Genomic DNA, 18,835 nt, shown 5'->3' with positions numbered 1-18,835 from the left:
TTGGAAACAAATATACTATACGTATGCATCATGGTATATGGCAATTTACTATAACAAGGGCACAATGCCAGCATAAAATACTGGAGGCAGTTTTTTTTTTTGGTGTGTATGTGTGTTAAGGGGGTGAGGCATGTGACTTTGAATCTTGTTACACCTGGGCGTGTGCAAACACACATACACACCTTTTCCTATTAGGGATATTGACTTTTTATTGGCCTCTCATGTTTTGTAGGTAACATTTTGAATGAGGATATGGTCCCCACAATGCAAATAATTGATTTGGTGGTGTGTAAGGCTCTGAAAGGCTTTGTGGTGAATGGGATTTTTTTGTAATGGAAATTAGATGTTAAGGTTTAAATGTGGTTTTAAGGGTTAAATATGCATGCATCTTTTATCAGTATGAGATATAATTTGTTATAACAAATGTGTCTATTAATACTTAGTCGATCAATTTATTCCAGGAAAAATATTGGATTATTTACATAACATATATATTCGTCCCTATGAGTACTTAAGATGTACTTTTACTTAATAAAAAAAATAAATATAGAGAAAAAGCTTTAAGGCCTGTTCACACCAAGGAGAATAACTATAAAGATAATGATAGGTATAAAAATCGTTCTGAGCTATAACGATAAAGGCACAGAGAAACGATATAATTTGAATAACTTTCAGAATGATTTTTTCAAGTTAATGAATGATAAAAAAAAAAAAAAACATGGACACACAATCAGAATCAAGAATTTTATAATGGCAGATGATCGTGCACCCCACAATAAACACATACGGTGGTGTGGACGCTAATATAGTTATCTTTACAGTTATCGTTCTTGGTGTGAACGGGCCTTTAAACAAGAACATAAAATATCCTTGTCAGAATATGATCACTCCACTTCTCTGAGAAAATATATATATGATCCTTTTCATTGTCATATAATACAAATGCAGAAAAAACAAATTCATTCTTTTCTTTACTAAAACACAGGGATATTTAATTAGGTGTAATTAACAAAATGTTGGTCAATAAAGAAAGAAATGTTTCTTTAAAGAAACTTAGTTTGTCATTAGTTCTTGTCTGTCACTGTCTTCGTCATTTCTGATGGGAGGTTTGAATGTCTTGGCATTATAAACCCAAACAGTATCAATTCCCTCTCCAGCGACATCATCAGGAGTCCAAGTGGGAAATGGAAAGCGACAAGCCACGACTTTGGCTGAACTCTGGAGCTCTGTTTGGAGCTTGACTTCAAGCTGCTCCATCTGTGGAGAAAACAACAATGTCTGTCAGATTGTAAAAAATAATGCATGTACATTTATATGTATGTATGTATATATAAAATCAGTCAGAAGATCTTACCATTTGAGGAACGCCAAAAATGACCACATTGGAGTACTCTGAAAAACTGACCTATGAAAGAAGAGACAAATAATAATACTTCAAACACATGTGGCATGATCACATACAGACTGTATTGATCTCTAAGGTCCACATTTAGATTATGATTGACCTGTCCTCACCTTCCAAAGGTCAGAAATATAAAAAGATGTGTTGTGATGAACACCTTCCCTCCAGGCTTTGTATCGGGAGTACCAGACCAGCCATGGGTTCAGCTCAAAGCCAACTGCCTTGAAACCACTTTTTGCCGCAGCGATAACCTACACCAAACCAGAAACACAGAGGAACAGGACTATTAGGACTATTAACAAACTGGGATCATCTAACATCAAATATTATACAGTTGTATTCCAATGCTGATATACCACAGTGTTGAATGATTTTTATTCATATACTATGGCATTTACTTGGTACTGTTTGTTAGCGCAAAAGAGGAAGCTTTACATAAAATATTCTTATGAAGGTATGATCACTTTATATCTCTGAGAACATTTATAAAAGCCCTTTCTTCATCGTATTATAAAAATAAATAAACAAACACACACACATAAATTTTTATTTTCTTTACTAAAACAAATGCATTATGAAAAAAAAAGTCAAAATAAGGAAACTCACTATCCGTCCATCTCCGCTGCCGATATCCACCAGAGACCCTGATCTAGTTTTCAAAACCTTAAAAACGTTTTCGATTTGAGTCCTTGTTGCAGGTACAAATGGGAGACAAACTTTCCTCAATGCTGGTGCAACAAACGGTCCGGTCACCGCATACAGAGCGACCAATGACCCTCCCACGACACAAGTTGCAAAAATACCGAGTCGTTTTTTAAAAGCACTGTCACCAGCTGATCCCTGCTTACAAGTCTCTGTGGAGTGATTTGATTCTATGCCAAATTCAGACATCCTAAATGTATTTAGAGGCACTCATTAACTGACCTCCTGCCCAATGACAGCACGCAGCTTCTGACAGATTTGCGATTAAAATAGATCAGATATGCAAGTAATGAGCAAGACATTTAACTAAATCAACGACATAGTCATGTAACCATACACACACCTATACTGTCTATAAATTATATAGATATATTATAAAACAACCACAGGACGTTCATATTATTATTTTACGAGACGAGATACATGAAAGTCGGTGCATCTCCTTTTCTGTCCGACGAGTCAACAAAACGTCATTAGTTCCGCTCTCTCTCTTTGTTACAGATGGACATAGTATTAGTTCATGGGATAATAAAAATGACTTGAAGAAACCTAACGAATTGTGGGTTCGAGATTCATAACCTGTTAATTAACTGTCCCTTTATATGTATTTTTTTTTTAAATAATGGTGAAAGTTTATCCACTGCAATTACTTTAATATACCAGAGGGAGGCACTATTATGCGGATAATAGTGACTGCTGCTGTTTTTCAACTTTAAATGACAGATGTAATGATAATGAAAACAGTACTTTTATAGTATTAAATGCATGGACGTTATTATGACGAGGTTGGCAATATTAGAAATGTTCACATGCCTACAACCGCTCTAAAATATTACCAATAAGGAGGAGGCAATCCAATGGAAAGGCACTTTTTGTAAAATATCGTTTTTGTTCTACATGGCATTTTATAATAAAAATGCAATAAAATGAGACAGCATAACAACTTGTTTGTAATTTTATCAGTAATATGTGATATGAGAATGAAAACTGAAGCATTCGGGTAACAAAGTATAAAAGAAGCAAAAATGTTCTCACATAGGCATAAAAGCAATGAAAATACAAATAAATTAAGTCACAAGTAAAGCACAAATAAATTAAACCACACAGCTCAAGGAAAAAGAGAAGCCTGTCCCACATTACAAAACACAAAGGTGAAAATAGCCATAGCAGTAATGACATGTTTTTATGTAATGTTTTAAATGATACCCACACCAAACTGTATGAATCAAAATATTTACATCAAACATATGCAACGATTGAGTGTCCTAATATCATTTCTCAATATTAGGATGAAAACAAAAGTGCATAACAGTCATCAAATGATATGGACTAGACAGCCTAGGACTAGTCATATACAAAACAGGAAAAGAAAACTGGCAGGAATTTAGTTTTATGGTTCACATATTAATGCGCCCATGTTTTTTGATCCATAATCCTCCATGGATACAAAACGGTGAAAATGGAAATTTTGTCCGTCAACAAACACAATAAACAAGTGCATAACTATTACAAATAAAACAGAGACAAAAAGGACAATAAAGAAAGAAATCTGTCCAAAAGCTGGGTTGACGTGCATGGAAAACCATTAGAAGTCATTGGATACTGACCGATGCACAGTTCTGTCCATTGCAGCTCGCCCACGGCTGGTGGTGGGCCCATCATAAAGTTCATCATCCAGGTCGCATTCTTCAGCCCCATCGTGCGAGTAGCTGTGCTTCATCACTAGGATATTCCTGCGGCCAGTAGGGGTGGCCTGCAGAGGAAATGGAGGTTGTATGGTTGGCTCCATCTCTGAGAGAATAGCTGCAGCGTCTCGCAGGCTGAGATCGCTGCGGCTGCCTCGAGTGCTGGACACCTGGGAGCCACAGTGGTGGCCGTGGATGCATTTGGAGGAGGTGCGCTGCAGTTTGGGGAAGTCTTCAGGTAAAACATCACCGTCGGATGAGGTTGCTTGCCGTAACGTGCACAGCTCGTAGTGTGGGGGTTCAAAGGCTTCGTGCAGCAACGTGGGGTCGAATTCATCTCTGCGGATGATGTACTTCTTCCGTGGCTGTTTTATTTGAATGATGATTGACACGGTGAGCAGGATAATCACCACTCCGCAGGTCACGCCTATAATGGTCACATTAGTGTTGTCGAGACTGTCCAGGATAGTGGCTTTTCTTTTCTCTGTGCAAAAGAAGCATAAATATTGTATGTGGCACACTGTTTTAAATTAAGAAAAAAAACTACTGTTTAAAATACAGTACATATTATGAAAAAATCGTTTTCTATTTGAATGCATTTTAAAAATGTAATTTATTTCTGTCATGGTAAAGCTGAATTTTCAACAGCCATTACTCCAGCCTTCAGTGTCACATGACCCTTCAGAAAGCATTCTAATTTGCTGATTTGGTGCTCAAGATACATTTCTTTTTAATATCAATGTTGAAAGCAGTTGTGCTGCTTAATATCTGTTATGGAATCCATGATACATTCAAAATAGAAATCTTTTGTATCCTTATAAATCTTTATATTGATCAAATGAATGTATCCTTGCTGAAAAATAAGGATACAATCGATTACAGTAGTTAACATGCACATGAAGTCTTTACTCAAAAATTATAATTCTCTTATCATTTACCTATACAACTTTTTTTTCTTCTGTGGAATGCACAAAAAAGGATATTTTGAAAAATGTATCTGTGTCTGTGTCCTTGAAATGAAAGGGTCAACTGGATGGACAAAAACACAGATGCTGTTTTTTTTTTTTTATGTCCTTCTTTAATGTGTTCCACATAATAAAGAAAATCAAACAGTTTTGTAATGACTTGAGGTGAGTAAATGGTGACAGCATAAATACTTTTAAATAGCATTATTTTCTTTTAATAGTTCATTTTTAAACATGTGACTATTTACCTTTGCAACCATTCTCATCCCAAGGATAGACACAGTTTTGGATACCATTGCACACCAATGTGTGGTTAATACACATGTTGCCATGGCAGAAGAAAGAGTCTCCTTCACAGGGAGCTGAAGAGCAGAGCAAAATAATAATAATTATAGAAGGAACCACATGAGACACTACCATATCATGCAGCTAAAACGGCTGAAATGACTAATAATGTGTTAGTCCAAATATGCAGTTAAAATAAGAGGTAAATCACGAAAAAGAAATCTATACAGTATGTGCTACTGAAATGTGTTAAGATAAAAACAAACAAACAAAAAAAACCTTGGAATGACTCACGATCGTGGAAGGTGGTGAAGAGGATACGGAATCGGCTCCTGCGGCTGGTCTCATCGGCCCACATGCGAATCACACCTAATGAAGTCAGCAGCATCACGTCATTGGCCACCGTGCTGCAGAATTTATTCTTTAGGTGTTCCACCGAGCTGCTCCCATCATACACTGCCACAAAATTACGCTTGCACTCGTTTGAGTTCTGCATTTCATAATCCAGGAAACGCAAATAGATCTGAACAATAAGAGTCACATTTATATCAGTGTTCTTAGGAGATCTTTTTTATATCATTACATAGTGGAAAGTAACCAGATCAGCCCTAGGCCACCATGCTGGGCATTCATTTCATTAAATATGGTTGTGAATGGAGTTTTACCTTCGAGCCAGGAGGAGCTCTTATGAACCACCTGCAGTCTACAGCCTCTGTCTGCAACGCTTTACCCTCTTTCGTAACCATTACTGACTCCACAATCCCCTCTGGTCCGCTCATCTCAAACTCACAAACTACAACATGAAAGCACAGTAATGTATCATTGTGAAGTGGTTTTATTATGCAGAGGAGATCAATTAAATCTAAAAAATACTTCACTCACTAGGAAGAGGTGGTTGAACTCCAAGGTCTTTGAAATCAGGATCTGCAAAACAGGCAGAGGAGAGTGAGTGATTAAGGATTTTATAAGGCTTTCATCTGTTTAGTTTACAAGGTCATAGAACTCACAAACACGCTAATGATATAATACTCACATAAGCGACATAAAATATTGTTCTAAATATCAAAAGGGGTGGCTTCTTGCTGTTGAAAAGACAGATCAGTGTGAATTTAAAAGCTGGTATATGCCATGCTGTTTACCATCAAAAAGCACTGGTTATCCAAAGTGATCTTCCTGCAGAAGTTGGTTTAGAAAAGTAAGTCATGCCAGTGAGGACACCAGCATACAAAACAGTGTATATACAGTACACCACTGTCCAAACGTTTGGAGTCAGTAAGACTTTTATTAAGGAAGGACACATTAAGATGATCAAACATGACAATAAAGACATTTAAAATGTTAAAAATGTATTTAAAATAAATGCTGTTCTTTTGAACTTTCTATTCATCAAAGACTTTTGAAAAAATGGATCATGTTTCCACAAAAATGTTCAGCAGCACAACTATTTTCAGCTTTGATAATAATTAGAAATGTTTCGCGAGCAACAAATCAGCATATTAGAACGATTTCTGAAGGATTGTATGTACTGAAGACTGTAGTAATGACTGCTGAAAATCCAGTTTTTACATCAAATGAATAAATCACATTTTAAAATATACTGAAATAGAAAACAGTTATTTTAAGTTATAGAAATATTTCAATATTTTTGTAATAAATAAATTTTTTTTCAAAATCTTAAAAAGTATTACTGACCCCAAACCTCTGAACAATACTGTAGACTGCATTATTTCTTCCTAAGAGCATAAGAAATAAAAAACAGATGGAAATTTATTTGACTGATGGTGTTAAAGACAAACACAGACACATGGTTGACTTTTCTCCCTGACCTTGAGGAACTTCTGTCCCGGCACAATCATTTATTTTCTTTTACCATAATAACCGAAACACATAGGATTAGTGAATGAGAATGATGTCCTGAGGCTTGAGTCATGATTGTACGTGGATTAATAATCCCTGCACCAGCCTCACACAGATTAGGCTGTCCAGTGTGACAGGACTCAAAGATGTAGGTGTGTTTACAGGAGCCTGTTTTAATTTCTTTTATTAATGCACAGTTTTTCAGGTTAAAACAGGTAATAGGCTCTGTCCAGTTTATCATGTAGATCTAATTTATAATTTTCCAAAAATATTCACCAGGATATTTCAGAGTCTTAAGGCTTTCAATCTAAAATCATTCAGGGATTCACAGTAATCCTCTCATGTTTTCTTACCTCTGGTACAGCTTGGTTAAGATTATTCTTTATGCTGATTTAACAGGATGCATGGATGTAGGTCTCTAATAAATCTTTGATTTATGATGTGCAGAATGATATTTTACAGTATTTTATATGCATATCAGAAAAAAAAAACTTGATTGGAATGCCTAGTGCAGCCTATAAATTTTTTTTTTGTAATATAATCATTCATTACATCTCTTGTTGGTTACAAATGTAATTTTTTAAAGATGTGAATATTTTTAGCTTTTGTTTAAATAAAATGAACTAAATAAATAAATAAATAAATAAATAATGATTTTGTTTGAGTTTCCTCAGTGTGTAGACGTTCTATCGGTGATTTTGTGTGCTTCCTTCGTTGCAGGGTTGTCAATTCACAAGACAGATATGTGATTGCTGGTCTTCTCCTCTTATGACCCTGCTTCATTACCAAAATCTGAAGACTGGATTTAGCTTTGAGAGGAGATTAGCACTGCTGTTCAGTGTTTATTAGGCAGCTGTAATGAACACTGGTGTAATCAGAATTTAAGTAACATCACGTAATCAGGAACACCAGCCTACTTTAGAATAGACGGACATCACATCTGTCTTAAACCACAGTTTATTAGTCAAAAAAAACACTCACTTCCAATTTCACTTTGGCTATTCGTTGAATGATGTGAAATATGGATTCAAAAATATATTGACAAAAGACCCTTTGCAACCTAATAATGCATACAAATTATTGTGGCCATCCCATAGATTTGCAATAGGATTTGGCAAAGCTGAAGTAGGAGGACAGAGCTCAGGACATGGAGCAGACCGAGTGTGCTCCTCTGAAGACAAGCTTTCATTAACTGGGATCAGAGACATCACAAACCTCCCCCACTCAGCTGCTGCATGTGTGCCTGCACTACAAATGCAGGGCCATCTGACCTGAGCACAGAACACAGCATTTACCAAAACACGGAGGATCTTGCTAAGAATAAACCAACTGTACTAAACCAATATTATAACTATACATTTTGTTTCCAAATAAATACAGTGGAGTTTAAATGTTTGAGACCACAAAATCTGCTGATTAAACCTGTAACATGTTAAAGATTTTAAAGCCAAGAAACTTCAAGATGTAAGGTGAATAAGACCCATTTTAGATTCTTTATCCAGGTCACTTATTAAATACAATTTGTGCTCATTTGGACAGTCAGATGCTCTTCCATTGAAGCACAAGACCCTCAAACCATGCTGGACATGATCATCAGGTAATGCATAAACTTGCATAAAGAAACTGATAAATACTTGGTGGTGTGTACAGAAAAAGGCATGTACCGATGACAAAAACACAACACTTACCTTGGGTGAAATTGTACCGAGCTGAAAATCCAATGGCTTCTAGTTCACCATCTGCCACAAATTTTATCCAAAGGTATCGACCGCTGGACCTTACATAGGTTGGGCTCTCTTGTCCACAGTAGCGGCCAATAATAGGAGAAAAGCTGAAGGGGCCATCCCTGACTTCAATGTGGTCAAACTTACACTCCCACGATGGCTCAATAGCATACTTTTCATCAAAATACAGGTCAATGCATTGCCTTGGAGAAGCTATGACATAATTAAAACCTCTAGTTAGACAGCAGATGTTACTCATTAAAAATGGTCAAAATGATAGCTCGCTAACCTTCAATTATGTATATGCATTCTCGGTCAGGAGGATATTTTTCAGGATAGTTAGGAGATGTGAAAAGCCCTCCATCAGGTTCTTTGACCCAAGCACCACACAACCCTGCCGGCGTCACACCTGAGTTGTTTTTAACTGAAGAGACAAAGCATTTATTTTTTTAAAAGATATGTATATATACAAAATAATCTACAATCAAATCAGTACTACTTTGGCATGCGATCACAATGCCCTTCTTGCTTACTTAAGAGCTAATTGTTAATTAGAGATAATTACCTATAACTCTCTTTGGTGGTGCTGTTGGTGCTCCAGAAAATCCAAGATTGACAAGACTTGCAACAACTGCAAAAATGAATAATGATCTGAGACAAGAATAGTGTTTATACAGTTCTTAAATGTGACCCTGGACTACGAAACCAGTCTTAAGTCTCATGGATATATTTGTAGCAATAGCCAACAATACATTGTATGGGTCAAAATGCTCCATTTTTATTTTATGACAAAAATGTTTAGGATATTAAGTAAAGATCATGTTCCAAGAAGATATTTTGTACATTTCCTACCGTAAACATACCTAAACTTAATTTGTGATTAGTAATATGCATTGGTAAGCACTTCATGTGGACAACTTTAAAGGTGATTTTCTCAATATTTTTATTTTTTTGCGCGCTCAGATTCCACATTTTTAAATATTGTATCTCGGCCAAATACTGTCCTATCCTAACAAACCATACATCAGTGGAAAGCTTTATTTAGATTTCAGATGATGTATAAATCTCTATTTCATAAAATTTACCCTTATGACTGGTTTTGTGGTCCAGGATCATTTTCAAAGATAACTCCAATGTACAGTACTATACTCTGTATATTGTATTTATAAGCTATCTATCTATCGTATCTCTCTATCCTTTATGCAACTTTATCACCACTATTACAAGTGCATGTTTACATGTTCTATGCCACATTATGGTGATATACTTGTTTTCGTGTGAACATGCGAACAGAATAACACATTAAATAGGATTATGGCTTAAACTTAAAAGAAATCATGTATGTATTGTTCTCAAGAGGTTACTCGGTCAATGAAAATAAAATGAAACATTATATTTATGTTCGTTTCCATAAGCTCGCGCAATATTATATTTACTCACCAACAAGCAGTTTCACCCGCGGCACCATGATTCTCCCCTAGGGTTTCAACTTTGAATTCCATGAAATGCTAATGGAAGTGGCGAAGCGAAGGATGAAACAGATAAAATATAACTACGATATAAAGGAGTCCGTCTTTTTGAAGAAGCTGCTTAAAGAACGCGATCCAAATTGTGTGAGATTCATCGCACAAATTGTTGCCGCTATTCCCAGAACTCAGGGTGTAGTTGAAGACTTGTTTGATGGAACAGGTTGAACACATGTGCGTATAATCCGCCTCATCCGTGCACAGAAGACCTGCGGACGCGAAGAGTGGATTAACACGAGCCCTTCACTCATATTTGGCCAGAATATTCTATATACAATACCCTGCCTCAGATGAAGTTTGTCCAGGTGATGTTAACCCACGGTTTGCTAACTGAGTATGATTAAATAGCCTACTTGAAAATAGCTATGGGACAAAATGAAAACATTGTGCAAAATGCGAGTTCCAAGTATAACGATCTAAAAAACCTATATATAAATATAAAATTTTCTTTTTTGTAGCAGGCCACTTGTCAAAGAATAAGATTGCATTGGGTTTTTTTTTTTTTTTTTTTTTTTTTAATTAAAACAAGGCAGTCAGTTGTACAGAAATATGTTTTTCCAGAGTTTTTTCTTGTGACCTTGGGAACAGTAGCCTACTGACTGACCACACAGCCTCGTTTTCATTCGCAATAAATAAGTGGCTTTTACATTAATAAGGTCTTCTTTATTACGAATTCTTTATTTACCTTAATAAGGTCTTCATTGTGATACCCTGCAAAACTCCAAGCAACTTCAAAATAATTTTAGGCTAATGTGTGCATTATCACAATTTTCAACTCCAAAATCACTTATTATTTACTACTAGTGTTTTGTCAGTAGATGTATGGTCTGATAACAATATTATCCATAAAAGTAGGCCTATAAAAGTTTCAAATTAACATGATCAGTGGGTTTGCCACTTGTGCATTCTCACCCACCTTGTTCATACAGTCAAACAGCAAAGATAATTCAAAGTTAGACTGATTTTACCTGATCATTGTTTATGTTTATTAAGAAAAGAGAATGACATGACATCTTTTGTGTTTCACTTTCCACTGTACTGCTGCATATTAGATGCACCTAACAACAAGACTGTGTTTAAACTAGAAACTAGAACCACAGAAATGTGGAGGAAAAAATGAAAAATAAGACACTAATATGGTCCCAAATGCCTTCTGCTAAACTGGCATTCTCTGTGGGGCTGCTTTTCATCAGCATCTTGTTAAAACAGAAGAAAGAATGGATGCTGCATAACACAGGGAAATACTGCAAGATAACCTGCTTCAGTTTCAGCAAGACAGTGATCCAATTAGCACACTGTGTCAAAAGAACAAAATTATTCATTGAAATGGTATGGTACTAATTTGTGGCTGTCAAGTGTCATTTCATTAATCTAAAAAATCTGCAGCAAATTTGTAGTAAAGAATGGGCTGTAATCACACTTGAACAGCATGCAAAAGCTGGTGCATATTACCACAACAGATTTAAAGTTGTTACTGTAAGAAGTGACTCACAAAATCTGTCACATAAAAAGTTTTACACTTACAGCTTAAACGTATTTTAGTTTTAAAGGGTTATGTGTGAACAAATCTTAATTCTGAAACATAAAGGCATGAAATTTGTTGACATTTTGTGCCAGCTGTGCACATATTATACATAACATTTATCCTAAAATCTTGATGTTGCTGTAAGAAAAAGCAAAGCGACTTCAACTATAGCCTATATCAACTTCCCAGTCTTTTGGACATATTTACAGTATGTTCTGATTTTGTCATTCGCTTACGTTTTGTGCATATTGCATTTAATTAACACAATTTTTGCATGTGTGAATTCAGATTTAAAGCGCTAAATACTTCGCTAGTTTAAAGTCTTTTCATATAAAGTTATGCTTTAATATATTTTCACAACCACTGGATGGTGCAATAGCACATCATATTAGTTTTTGAAACACCTCAACACCAAATAATGGGATGTCACCAGAACATCAATTGACATTAAAATTAATTTTCCACCAATAAATGCTGAGCAGAAGTTTATAAGAGTATAACAAGACTTTTACAGTATATTGAATACAGTAGTGTTTTTAACTGTTCAGTGGGGTTTGTTGGAAGATCCATTCAACGCATAAACCCTTCAATTAACAGTTTATCCGTCAAAGTATTATGGTTGTCAAAGCATCGATTAGTGATACATTTATTCTAATTAATAGTATTTTTATTTATTATTTATTGTTTAGCTGTGATGCATGAATTTTGCCTTTGAACTTGATTGTAGACTATTGCGCAATGGAAACTTATGCACATGGTAAAAATTCAGGGCGTTTTCAAATAATGCGTGCGCGCGGTGTGTGTGGATGAGAGAGAGTGTGTATGTGAGAGAAAGAGACGGAACGAGAGAGAGAGGGAGAGTTGCTTTCGTCTTCACTGATCTCCAAAGAGCGCTCGTTAGTATTTTTTTGCTCAGAGGTCTTCCACAGTCATGTTGAGAGCCGGGCAACCGGGCTCTTTGGCCGTACTGGCCTCCACCCTTCTTCTGGGATTCAGCGTTGCGTTTTCCCTCGGACAGAATGACACAGAACCGGTAGTCTTAGAAGGAAAATGTTTAGTTGTGTGTGACTCGAACCCGTCTGCCGAAGGAGGAGTGACCTCGTCGTTTGGGATATCTGTCCGAGCTGCTGGTGCTAAAGTGGCTTTTTCTGCGGTCAGAGGAACTAACCATGAACCATCAGAAATGAGTAACAAGTCCATGACAATCTACTTTGATCAGGTCAGACCTTGCTTTCACATTTAGACAACGCGTATTTGTGTGTTAAGTAGGCTTTAACATTTTTCCACAACATACGTTAACTAAGTGAACAAACCCCTTTTTGCAGGTACTAGTGAACATTGGAAATCATTTCGATCTTAAGGCGAGTGTATTTCAAGCTCCTCGGCGAGGCATTTACAGCTTCAGCTTTCACGTTGTGAAGGTCTACAATCGACAGACAATTCAGGTTGAGTCTATTTGTTAACATTCAGGGTTTTTATACTAAACAAATTATAAACAACTGAAACTTAAATTGAATGGTTTGCCACTGAATTATAACACAATGAAATATTGCAAAGTGCATATATTAACTACTCATGTCTGTCTATAAGTATTGAAATTAATTTGACAGTACCACTCAGTCTTTAATTTAGTTACAATATGTTACAGGTTTCTTACTACTAACTGAATATATATTAATATTTATTTAGGCTATTTGACATTCTTTGTATTCCAACTGTAATCCTATCAGTAAGATTTTAATTAAACTGTAAAGTATCATTCCGGTCATTTCATATGATAGATAAAAAAGAAATTGAGATGAGATATGTTACCCACACAATTTAGGATAGATATCTGTATGTGTGTGTGTGTATATATATATATATATATATATATATATATATATATATATATATATATATATATATATATATATATATATATATATATATGTATGTATGTATGTACTGTATACATTAAATAACCACTTCAAAGCTGAAACAGATGCCAATTTTGGATAACTAAGAAATAATCAAATTGGAATAGGTATCAATAACTATTGGAATTTATTAGCTAGTCACAAGAAAATATGAATATGTAAACAACAGATCACTGTAAAATTCAATTGGAAAAAATGATTACCTTCTTACCAGTAAAACAGAATAGTTAGTTTTCACTATCAGAGCAGTGACTAGTACCACGTTATTATTTTCTAGTATGTAAAATACTACTTAATAATTGAATTGATGCTAGTCACCATATCGGAATAAGGACTATCTAACAAGTGTTAGCAGTTAAAAGTGAAATGGAATTGATACTCTTCACTATTACTTAATAGTAATTAAAAATATATGTTAAATATATAAAAACAGATACTATTTAGTGCAGTTTAGTTCTGGCTTGTTGTTATGCGTGTGATCACATCTTGTGTTTCCATGTCATTAGGTCAATCTGATGCATAATGAATACCCAATAATATCTGCATTTGCCGGTGATCAAGATGTGACCCGAGAGGCAGCAAGTAACGGCGTTCTGCTTCACCTGGAGCGTGAAGACAGACTCTATCTCAAACTGGAGAGAGGGAACCTCATGGGCGGGTGGAAGTACTCCACATTCTCTGGCTTTCTCGTTTTCCCTCTCTAATTGAATATAGCCCATTTTAAATCGCCCAGACTGAAGACCAAGGGACATTTCCATATCTGCTTTCAAAAATAAATGTAGCAGAGAGAACATGGAATATGTTAGTTTATTTTATGTATTCTTAGGATCTGAAGAAATGTATGTATGTATGTATGTGCGTATGCGTATGTATGCATTTAAGTATTTGTGAGGTTCAAAAGAAAGTAAGACAGTATTGACAATATTTGGACTAATTGATGTCTGCATATTGCTTTAGGAAAGAGTGGTTTGTTATTGTCAATGATATTTTTGCATTCAGGAGCATATTTTGCACGAAATGTGTTTTGTTATGTGCTTGTCATTTTATTGATTTGTATAGCCCTTATAAATTTGATGTTCAGTATGAGCGTAGTAAGTACAAAAAAAAAAACCAGTCATTTCTGTTTAATCGTTGTTTTTTGGCTTAATGCATAGACAAGCAATGATATCTTGCATTTTTATATTACTTGAATGTAAATATACTTATGTGATAAACAAGGAATGTATTTAAAACTCTTTTAGGGCTCGAATGTTTTATTTTGCAAGAAGGGTTTATAAAGTCTTAAAGGCATGGGGAAAGGAACATTTCATCATTTACTCACCCTCATGTTATTCCAAACCTGTATGAATTTCTTTCTTTTGTAAGACACAAAATAAATTATTTTGAAGAATGTTGGCAAACAAACAGTTGCTGGTAGCCAATGACTTACAAAGTATGAGAAAAAAAATACTATGGAAGGCAAAGGCTACCAGCAACCATTTAATTTTTGGGTGAACTGTCCCAAAATAGAGTGAAAGAAGAGAAGAACTCAACGCTGTCCGTGGTGCTGAACAACAGCTGTCCATTAAAAATGGCAATCTTGTCAAGCACTGATGAATGATTATTAAATGCTTACATCAAAACAAGCAGTGCAACATTTATCAGTCACATTTGGTTTGGATACATGTCACCTACAGTTGTACAGCATAGACCTTTAGTAGTTAGACTATATCTACAGATTCACATGGGGATTTTATTATCTTAATAGTTGTATTTGAGAGTAATTGTGTAACAAGGGTGTAAACATATATAATATTCAAATACATCTGATTAAGTCTCTCAACGGGGGCAGTTTTAGGAAGGATGAAAGTAACATCCGCCTACAGAGTTCAATATGTTCAAAAACTGGCAAGATATAGACACCATGCAGATTTGTTGTCTCTCCATTTAGGGCAGGGCAGTGTGTTTCAAGATGCTGTCTTACACAACACTGAACTTTAAGGATTTAACATTGATAGCTTTATATATTTTTCAAAGCATGGCTGGGAAACAGGATGGAAATTAGGTAATTTATTACCATGGGCACAATTAAAAACTGTGAAGACAGCATTATTTGGAGGTGAAATGCAAATGTGCTGGGGTATGAGAATGATGTGGGTGTTAAGTGTTAAACAGTGAAATATTCCTTCCAAGAGTAGAGCTTAAAAAGACGCTAGCACATATTTTCACTTGTCAAGACCATGTCACATTATGTTATATCATAATGTGAGTTATTTCAGGGGGTAACCAGTCATTAGGTTAGGTAATATTGTGCAATTTTATTTGATGCTTGACCACATGTTCAGACCATGAATTTTTACTAATTTATTTTAAAAATTAAAAAAATAAATAAATAAATCCTGTCTCTCCACTAGATCATCTCCCTGTCATTTGAGTTGGCTTGGAAGTAAACATCGGCCAAAGGCTAAAAGCTGTCTCTTGCCTGTATCTGACCTTTCTTTTTCATAAAGATGATTAAGAATGAAAACATGACTCAACAGCACATGTCACTGCTAGGTCACTAAACATGACAGAAAATGTTTCTTTGCATAATTCTTTCATTTGTCCTTTAAGAACATAAATCTTGTTGTTAATATATATCAAACTCTTACTTTTAATATAAATAAAAAGGCAAGCGCTACACAAATTCTTTCATCATTAGCAATATTTATCCTGCTCATGTGTATAAGCATGTCATACTATGAGGTCTCACCCCCAACACTCGTGATTTAATTATTGTAATTTCTGTGCTGAAGTGTCATGATTTCATAGACTTTACTCGTGGCTTGTACTATTGGGTGCTGGTGAATTAAACTGGCTTATAAAGGATCTGCCTGCTAGCAGTCTTTTATATCTCATTCATATGCAAAAGTGAGGCAAGGTCAGTCTACTTTATCATTAATTGTTTATTCTATCATTATCATACTACACATATGCCCAATTACATGAACCAGAGCTGAGAAATTAAACTAATGGAGGAATGGGAATTATGCTGTGACTTGAAAATGTTCAGTAAATCAAAACTATTTTAGTTTATTCAAAGCAGCCACCCTTTGTCTCGATTATAGCTCTGGGCTTCTATCATCCATTTCCCTAAGGTGCATCCTGGGATGCTTTTTAAGTATTTGGCCTGGTAAGCTAGACACTTGTTGGCTGTTGCTTCATCACGATCCTGTCCAACTCCATTTTAATTATTTTATTTTTTATTTGTTTAGTTTTGTTTTGAAAAAAAAAAAATCATATGTGGGCCAAATTTATCTTCTAAAGCAATTCATCTACTAAGCATTCAATTATAAATCCTTGAAATCAAATTTTTAAGACCATAAAATATAAATCCAGTCCAAGCGTGTCCAAACTTTTGACTGTAAAGCTCTCTGAATATATAACTTTTTAACCTCTTATGCTCACCAAGGCTGCATTTGTTTAATAAAAATAATTTTTAATATATTTTAAAATACCATTTATACCTGTGATGACAAAGCTGAATTTCAGAATCATTAAGTCTTGTCACATGATCCTTCAGAAATAAACATGCTGATTTGGTAGTCAAGAAACATTTTTAATTATTATCATATTTTTGTGGAAACTGTGATACCTTTTTTCAAGATTATTTGATGAATAGAAAGCATTTATTTGAAATGGAAATTTTTGTACAATTATAAATGTCTTCACTGTCACTTTTGATCGATTTAATACATCCTTACTGAATAAAAATATCAATTTCTTTAAAATATATATTATTAACCCCAAACATTTTCGGTGGTGTACATAGTTGCCCAAATGCTGTGTATTTACACGACATAAGCCCGATGAATCAGAATGAATTGTCTAATTTGTTTCCTGGTTTCTCTACGTTGATCTACCAAAATAGACTCGATCACATGGTATAGTGGCTAACAGAATCCAGCAGAGCAAGAAAATGAGACTGAGTTGTGTAAGTTTAGACATGAAAGGCCACAACTACAGGAAAAGCCTGATGTGATAATGAGAGCTACTGAGCTCCTATAGTCTGGCACATGTTTTTTACTTAATTTCTGCAATACAGAAATAGCTTTAATAACAAAATTCATGCGTGGGCTGATCCTAGAATGCTTCAGATCTTTGGCAGCAAGCATTATGCATTGAAGATGTATCGTCCTATAAAGAAAATGCAGTTTCTGTGAGTATTCTCGCACTGTCACGAATGATTTAATGACCAGATTCTACGCTTAACACCCCATTGACAAATGCAACCTCATTTGTTATCTCAATTAAACGTGTTACTTCTCTTGTCTAGGGTGAGAAAACCTAAACGACCTACTAAGCAAATGCAAATCAGTTTTCCAGCTCTCCTTTTGTCTCATCCTTTGCTGTCAACAGGAGCAGATTTCATGTTGCTGCATCTATCTTTGGGCTGTAACGCGTGTCCCCGTTCAGATGGTAAAGGCACAGCCTCCCCGTCTCTCCAGCATGAGTGCAACACGGGGCCTTTTGATGTCCATACCCCTTGTGGGATGCATGCTGGGAGAGCCCGAGTGGCAAAGCACCGGTCCAATCTGTGACCCACTGACACATGGCATAAGCGGCTCTGTAATCAGCCCAAGCGCTGCAGACTCACGCCAAGCTGCCCTTTACAGGCAAGAGGGACAGAAACGTCTCCAGAAGAACCCACGGCCATCTCTGCTGGGCATTTAGCTGCATCAGGATATCAACTCTCAGCCTGCTGCTTCCTGTGCTGGGGCACACAGTTTAAATGAGATATGAGACAAAACTGGAGGGGAACAAATTAGTATGAGAAACTAGATATTGTCTTTCAATATGATTTTACTGTAAAGATGATGACAAAATAAAAATACAAAAATGCTTGTAGGAGGCACATATTGTGCTGATGGCACGATGCTTACAGTTATTGTAATTAAAGCATAATTAGTTGCTAGGCTCCTCTGTGCCTCCATTACACCTGGAACACTACCATCAATCTTCATTACAGCCTAACATAATACTGTATTAGCTCACTGAATAAGCACAGGACTGATCTTTTAATGTTTCTCACACAACATTTGTTTTTATGCTTTGGCTTAATACTTATAGCAGTGGATAATCATTACATAATTTACATTTTCATGTATTTTTAAATATTTTTAAATAATGTAAAATGTAAAATATACAATAAAAACGTAAATAAATAAATATCTTCATATGGGATTTTTAGAATAAGAATTATATTTTTATATGTTTATATACATTA

The 18,835-nt window shown here is 35.4% G+C and overlaps 3 protein-coding genes across 3 annotated transcripts; 1 reads left to right on the top strand and 2 right to left on the bottom strand.

The window, feature by feature from the left end:
* Positions 1 to 906: 906 nt before the first annotated feature.
* On the bottom strand, positions 907 to 2,570 carry atpsckmt (fATP synthase c subunit lysine N-methyltransferase). Its single transcript, XM_019103086.2, has 4 exons — positions 2,009 to 2,570; positions 1,516 to 1,653; positions 1,355 to 1,405; positions 907 to 1,257 (listed from the first exon to the last, which is right to left on the bottom strand). The coding sequence occupies exons 1-4, from the start codon at positions 2,291 to 2,293 to the stop codon at positions 1,054 to 1,056; spliced, it is 678 nt and encodes a 225-aa protein (XP_018958631.1). The 5' UTR covers positions 2,294 to 2,570; the 3' UTR covers positions 907 to 1,053.
* Positions 2,571 to 3,097: 527 nt separating this feature from the next.
* On the bottom strand, positions 3,098 to 10,452 carry LOC109074520 (neuropilin and tolloid-like protein 1). The gene is made up of 9 exons (XM_019090540.2): positions 10,061 to 10,452; positions 9,186 to 9,251; positions 8,910 to 9,044; positions 8,585 to 8,833; positions 5,922 to 5,963; positions 5,705 to 5,832; positions 5,334 to 5,562; positions 5,003 to 5,116; positions 3,098 to 4,273 (listed from the first exon to the last, which is right to left on the bottom strand). The coding sequence occupies exons 1-9, from the start codon at positions 10,086 to 10,088 to the stop codon at positions 3,690 to 3,692; spliced, it is 1,575 nt and encodes a 524-aa protein (XP_018946085.1). The 5' UTR covers positions 10,089 to 10,452; the 3' UTR covers positions 3,098 to 3,689.
* Positions 10,453 to 12,477: 2,025 nt separating this feature from the next.
* Positions 12,478 to 14,825, top strand: LOC109074521 (cerebellin-2-like). The gene is made up of 3 exons (XM_042718395.1): positions 12,478 to 12,890; positions 12,997 to 13,116; positions 14,097 to 14,825. The coding sequence occupies exons 1-3, from the start codon at positions 12,603 to 12,605 to the stop codon at positions 14,292 to 14,294; spliced, it is 606 nt and encodes a 201-aa protein (XP_042574329.1). The 5' UTR covers positions 12,478 to 12,602; the 3' UTR covers positions 14,295 to 14,825.
* Positions 14,826 to 18,835: the final 4,010 nt, after the last annotated feature.

The sequence above is a fragment of the Cyprinus carpio genome, chromosome B2 (genome assembly GCF_018340385.1).
Source record: "Cyprinus carpio isolate SPL01 chromosome B2, ASM1834038v1, whole genome shotgun sequence".
Taxonomy (NCBI): domain Eukaryota; kingdom Metazoa; phylum Chordata; class Actinopteri; order Cypriniformes; family Cyprinidae; genus Cyprinus; species Cyprinus carpio.
The sequence above is the reverse complement of the archived record's forward strand: the minus strand, read 5'-3'. Positions and strand labels throughout refer to the sequence as shown.

Coding starts and splice junctions, on each gene's coding strand:
- atpsckmt (XM_019103086.2), bottom strand. CDS start 2,293: ATGTCTGAATTTGGCATAGAATCAAATCACTCCACAGAGACTTGTAAG. Junction 1,406..1,515: donor ATATTTCTGACCTTTGGAAG/GTGAGGACAGGT, acceptor CTTCTTTCATAG/GTCAGTTTTTCAGAGTACTC. Junction 1,258..1,354: donor TTTTTGGCGTTCCTCAAATG/GTAAGATCTTCT, acceptor TTTTCTCCACAG/ATGGAGCAGCTTGAAGTCAA.
- LOC109074520 (XM_019090540.2), bottom strand. CDS start 10,088: ATGGTGCCGCGGGTGAAACTGCTTGTTG. Junction 5,563..5,704: donor GAGCTCCTCCTGGCTCGAAG/GTAAAACTCCAT, acceptor CTTATTGTTCAG/ATCTATTTGCGTTTCCTGGA. Junction 4,274..5,002: donor GGATGAGAATGGTTGCAAAG/GTAAATAGTCAC, acceptor TCTTTTGCACAG/AGAAAAGAAAAGCCACTATC.
- LOC109074521 (XM_042718395.1), top strand. CDS start 12,603: ATGTTGAGAGCCGGGCAACCGGGCTCTTTGGCCGTACTGGCCTCCACC. Junction 12,891..12,996: donor TGACAATCTACTTTGATCAG/GTCAGACCTTGC, acceptor CCCTTTTTGCAG/GTACTAGTGAACATTGGAAA. Junction 13,117..14,096: donor ACAATCGACAGACAATTCAG/GTTGAGTCTATT, acceptor CCATGTCATTAG/GTCAATCTGATGCATAATGA.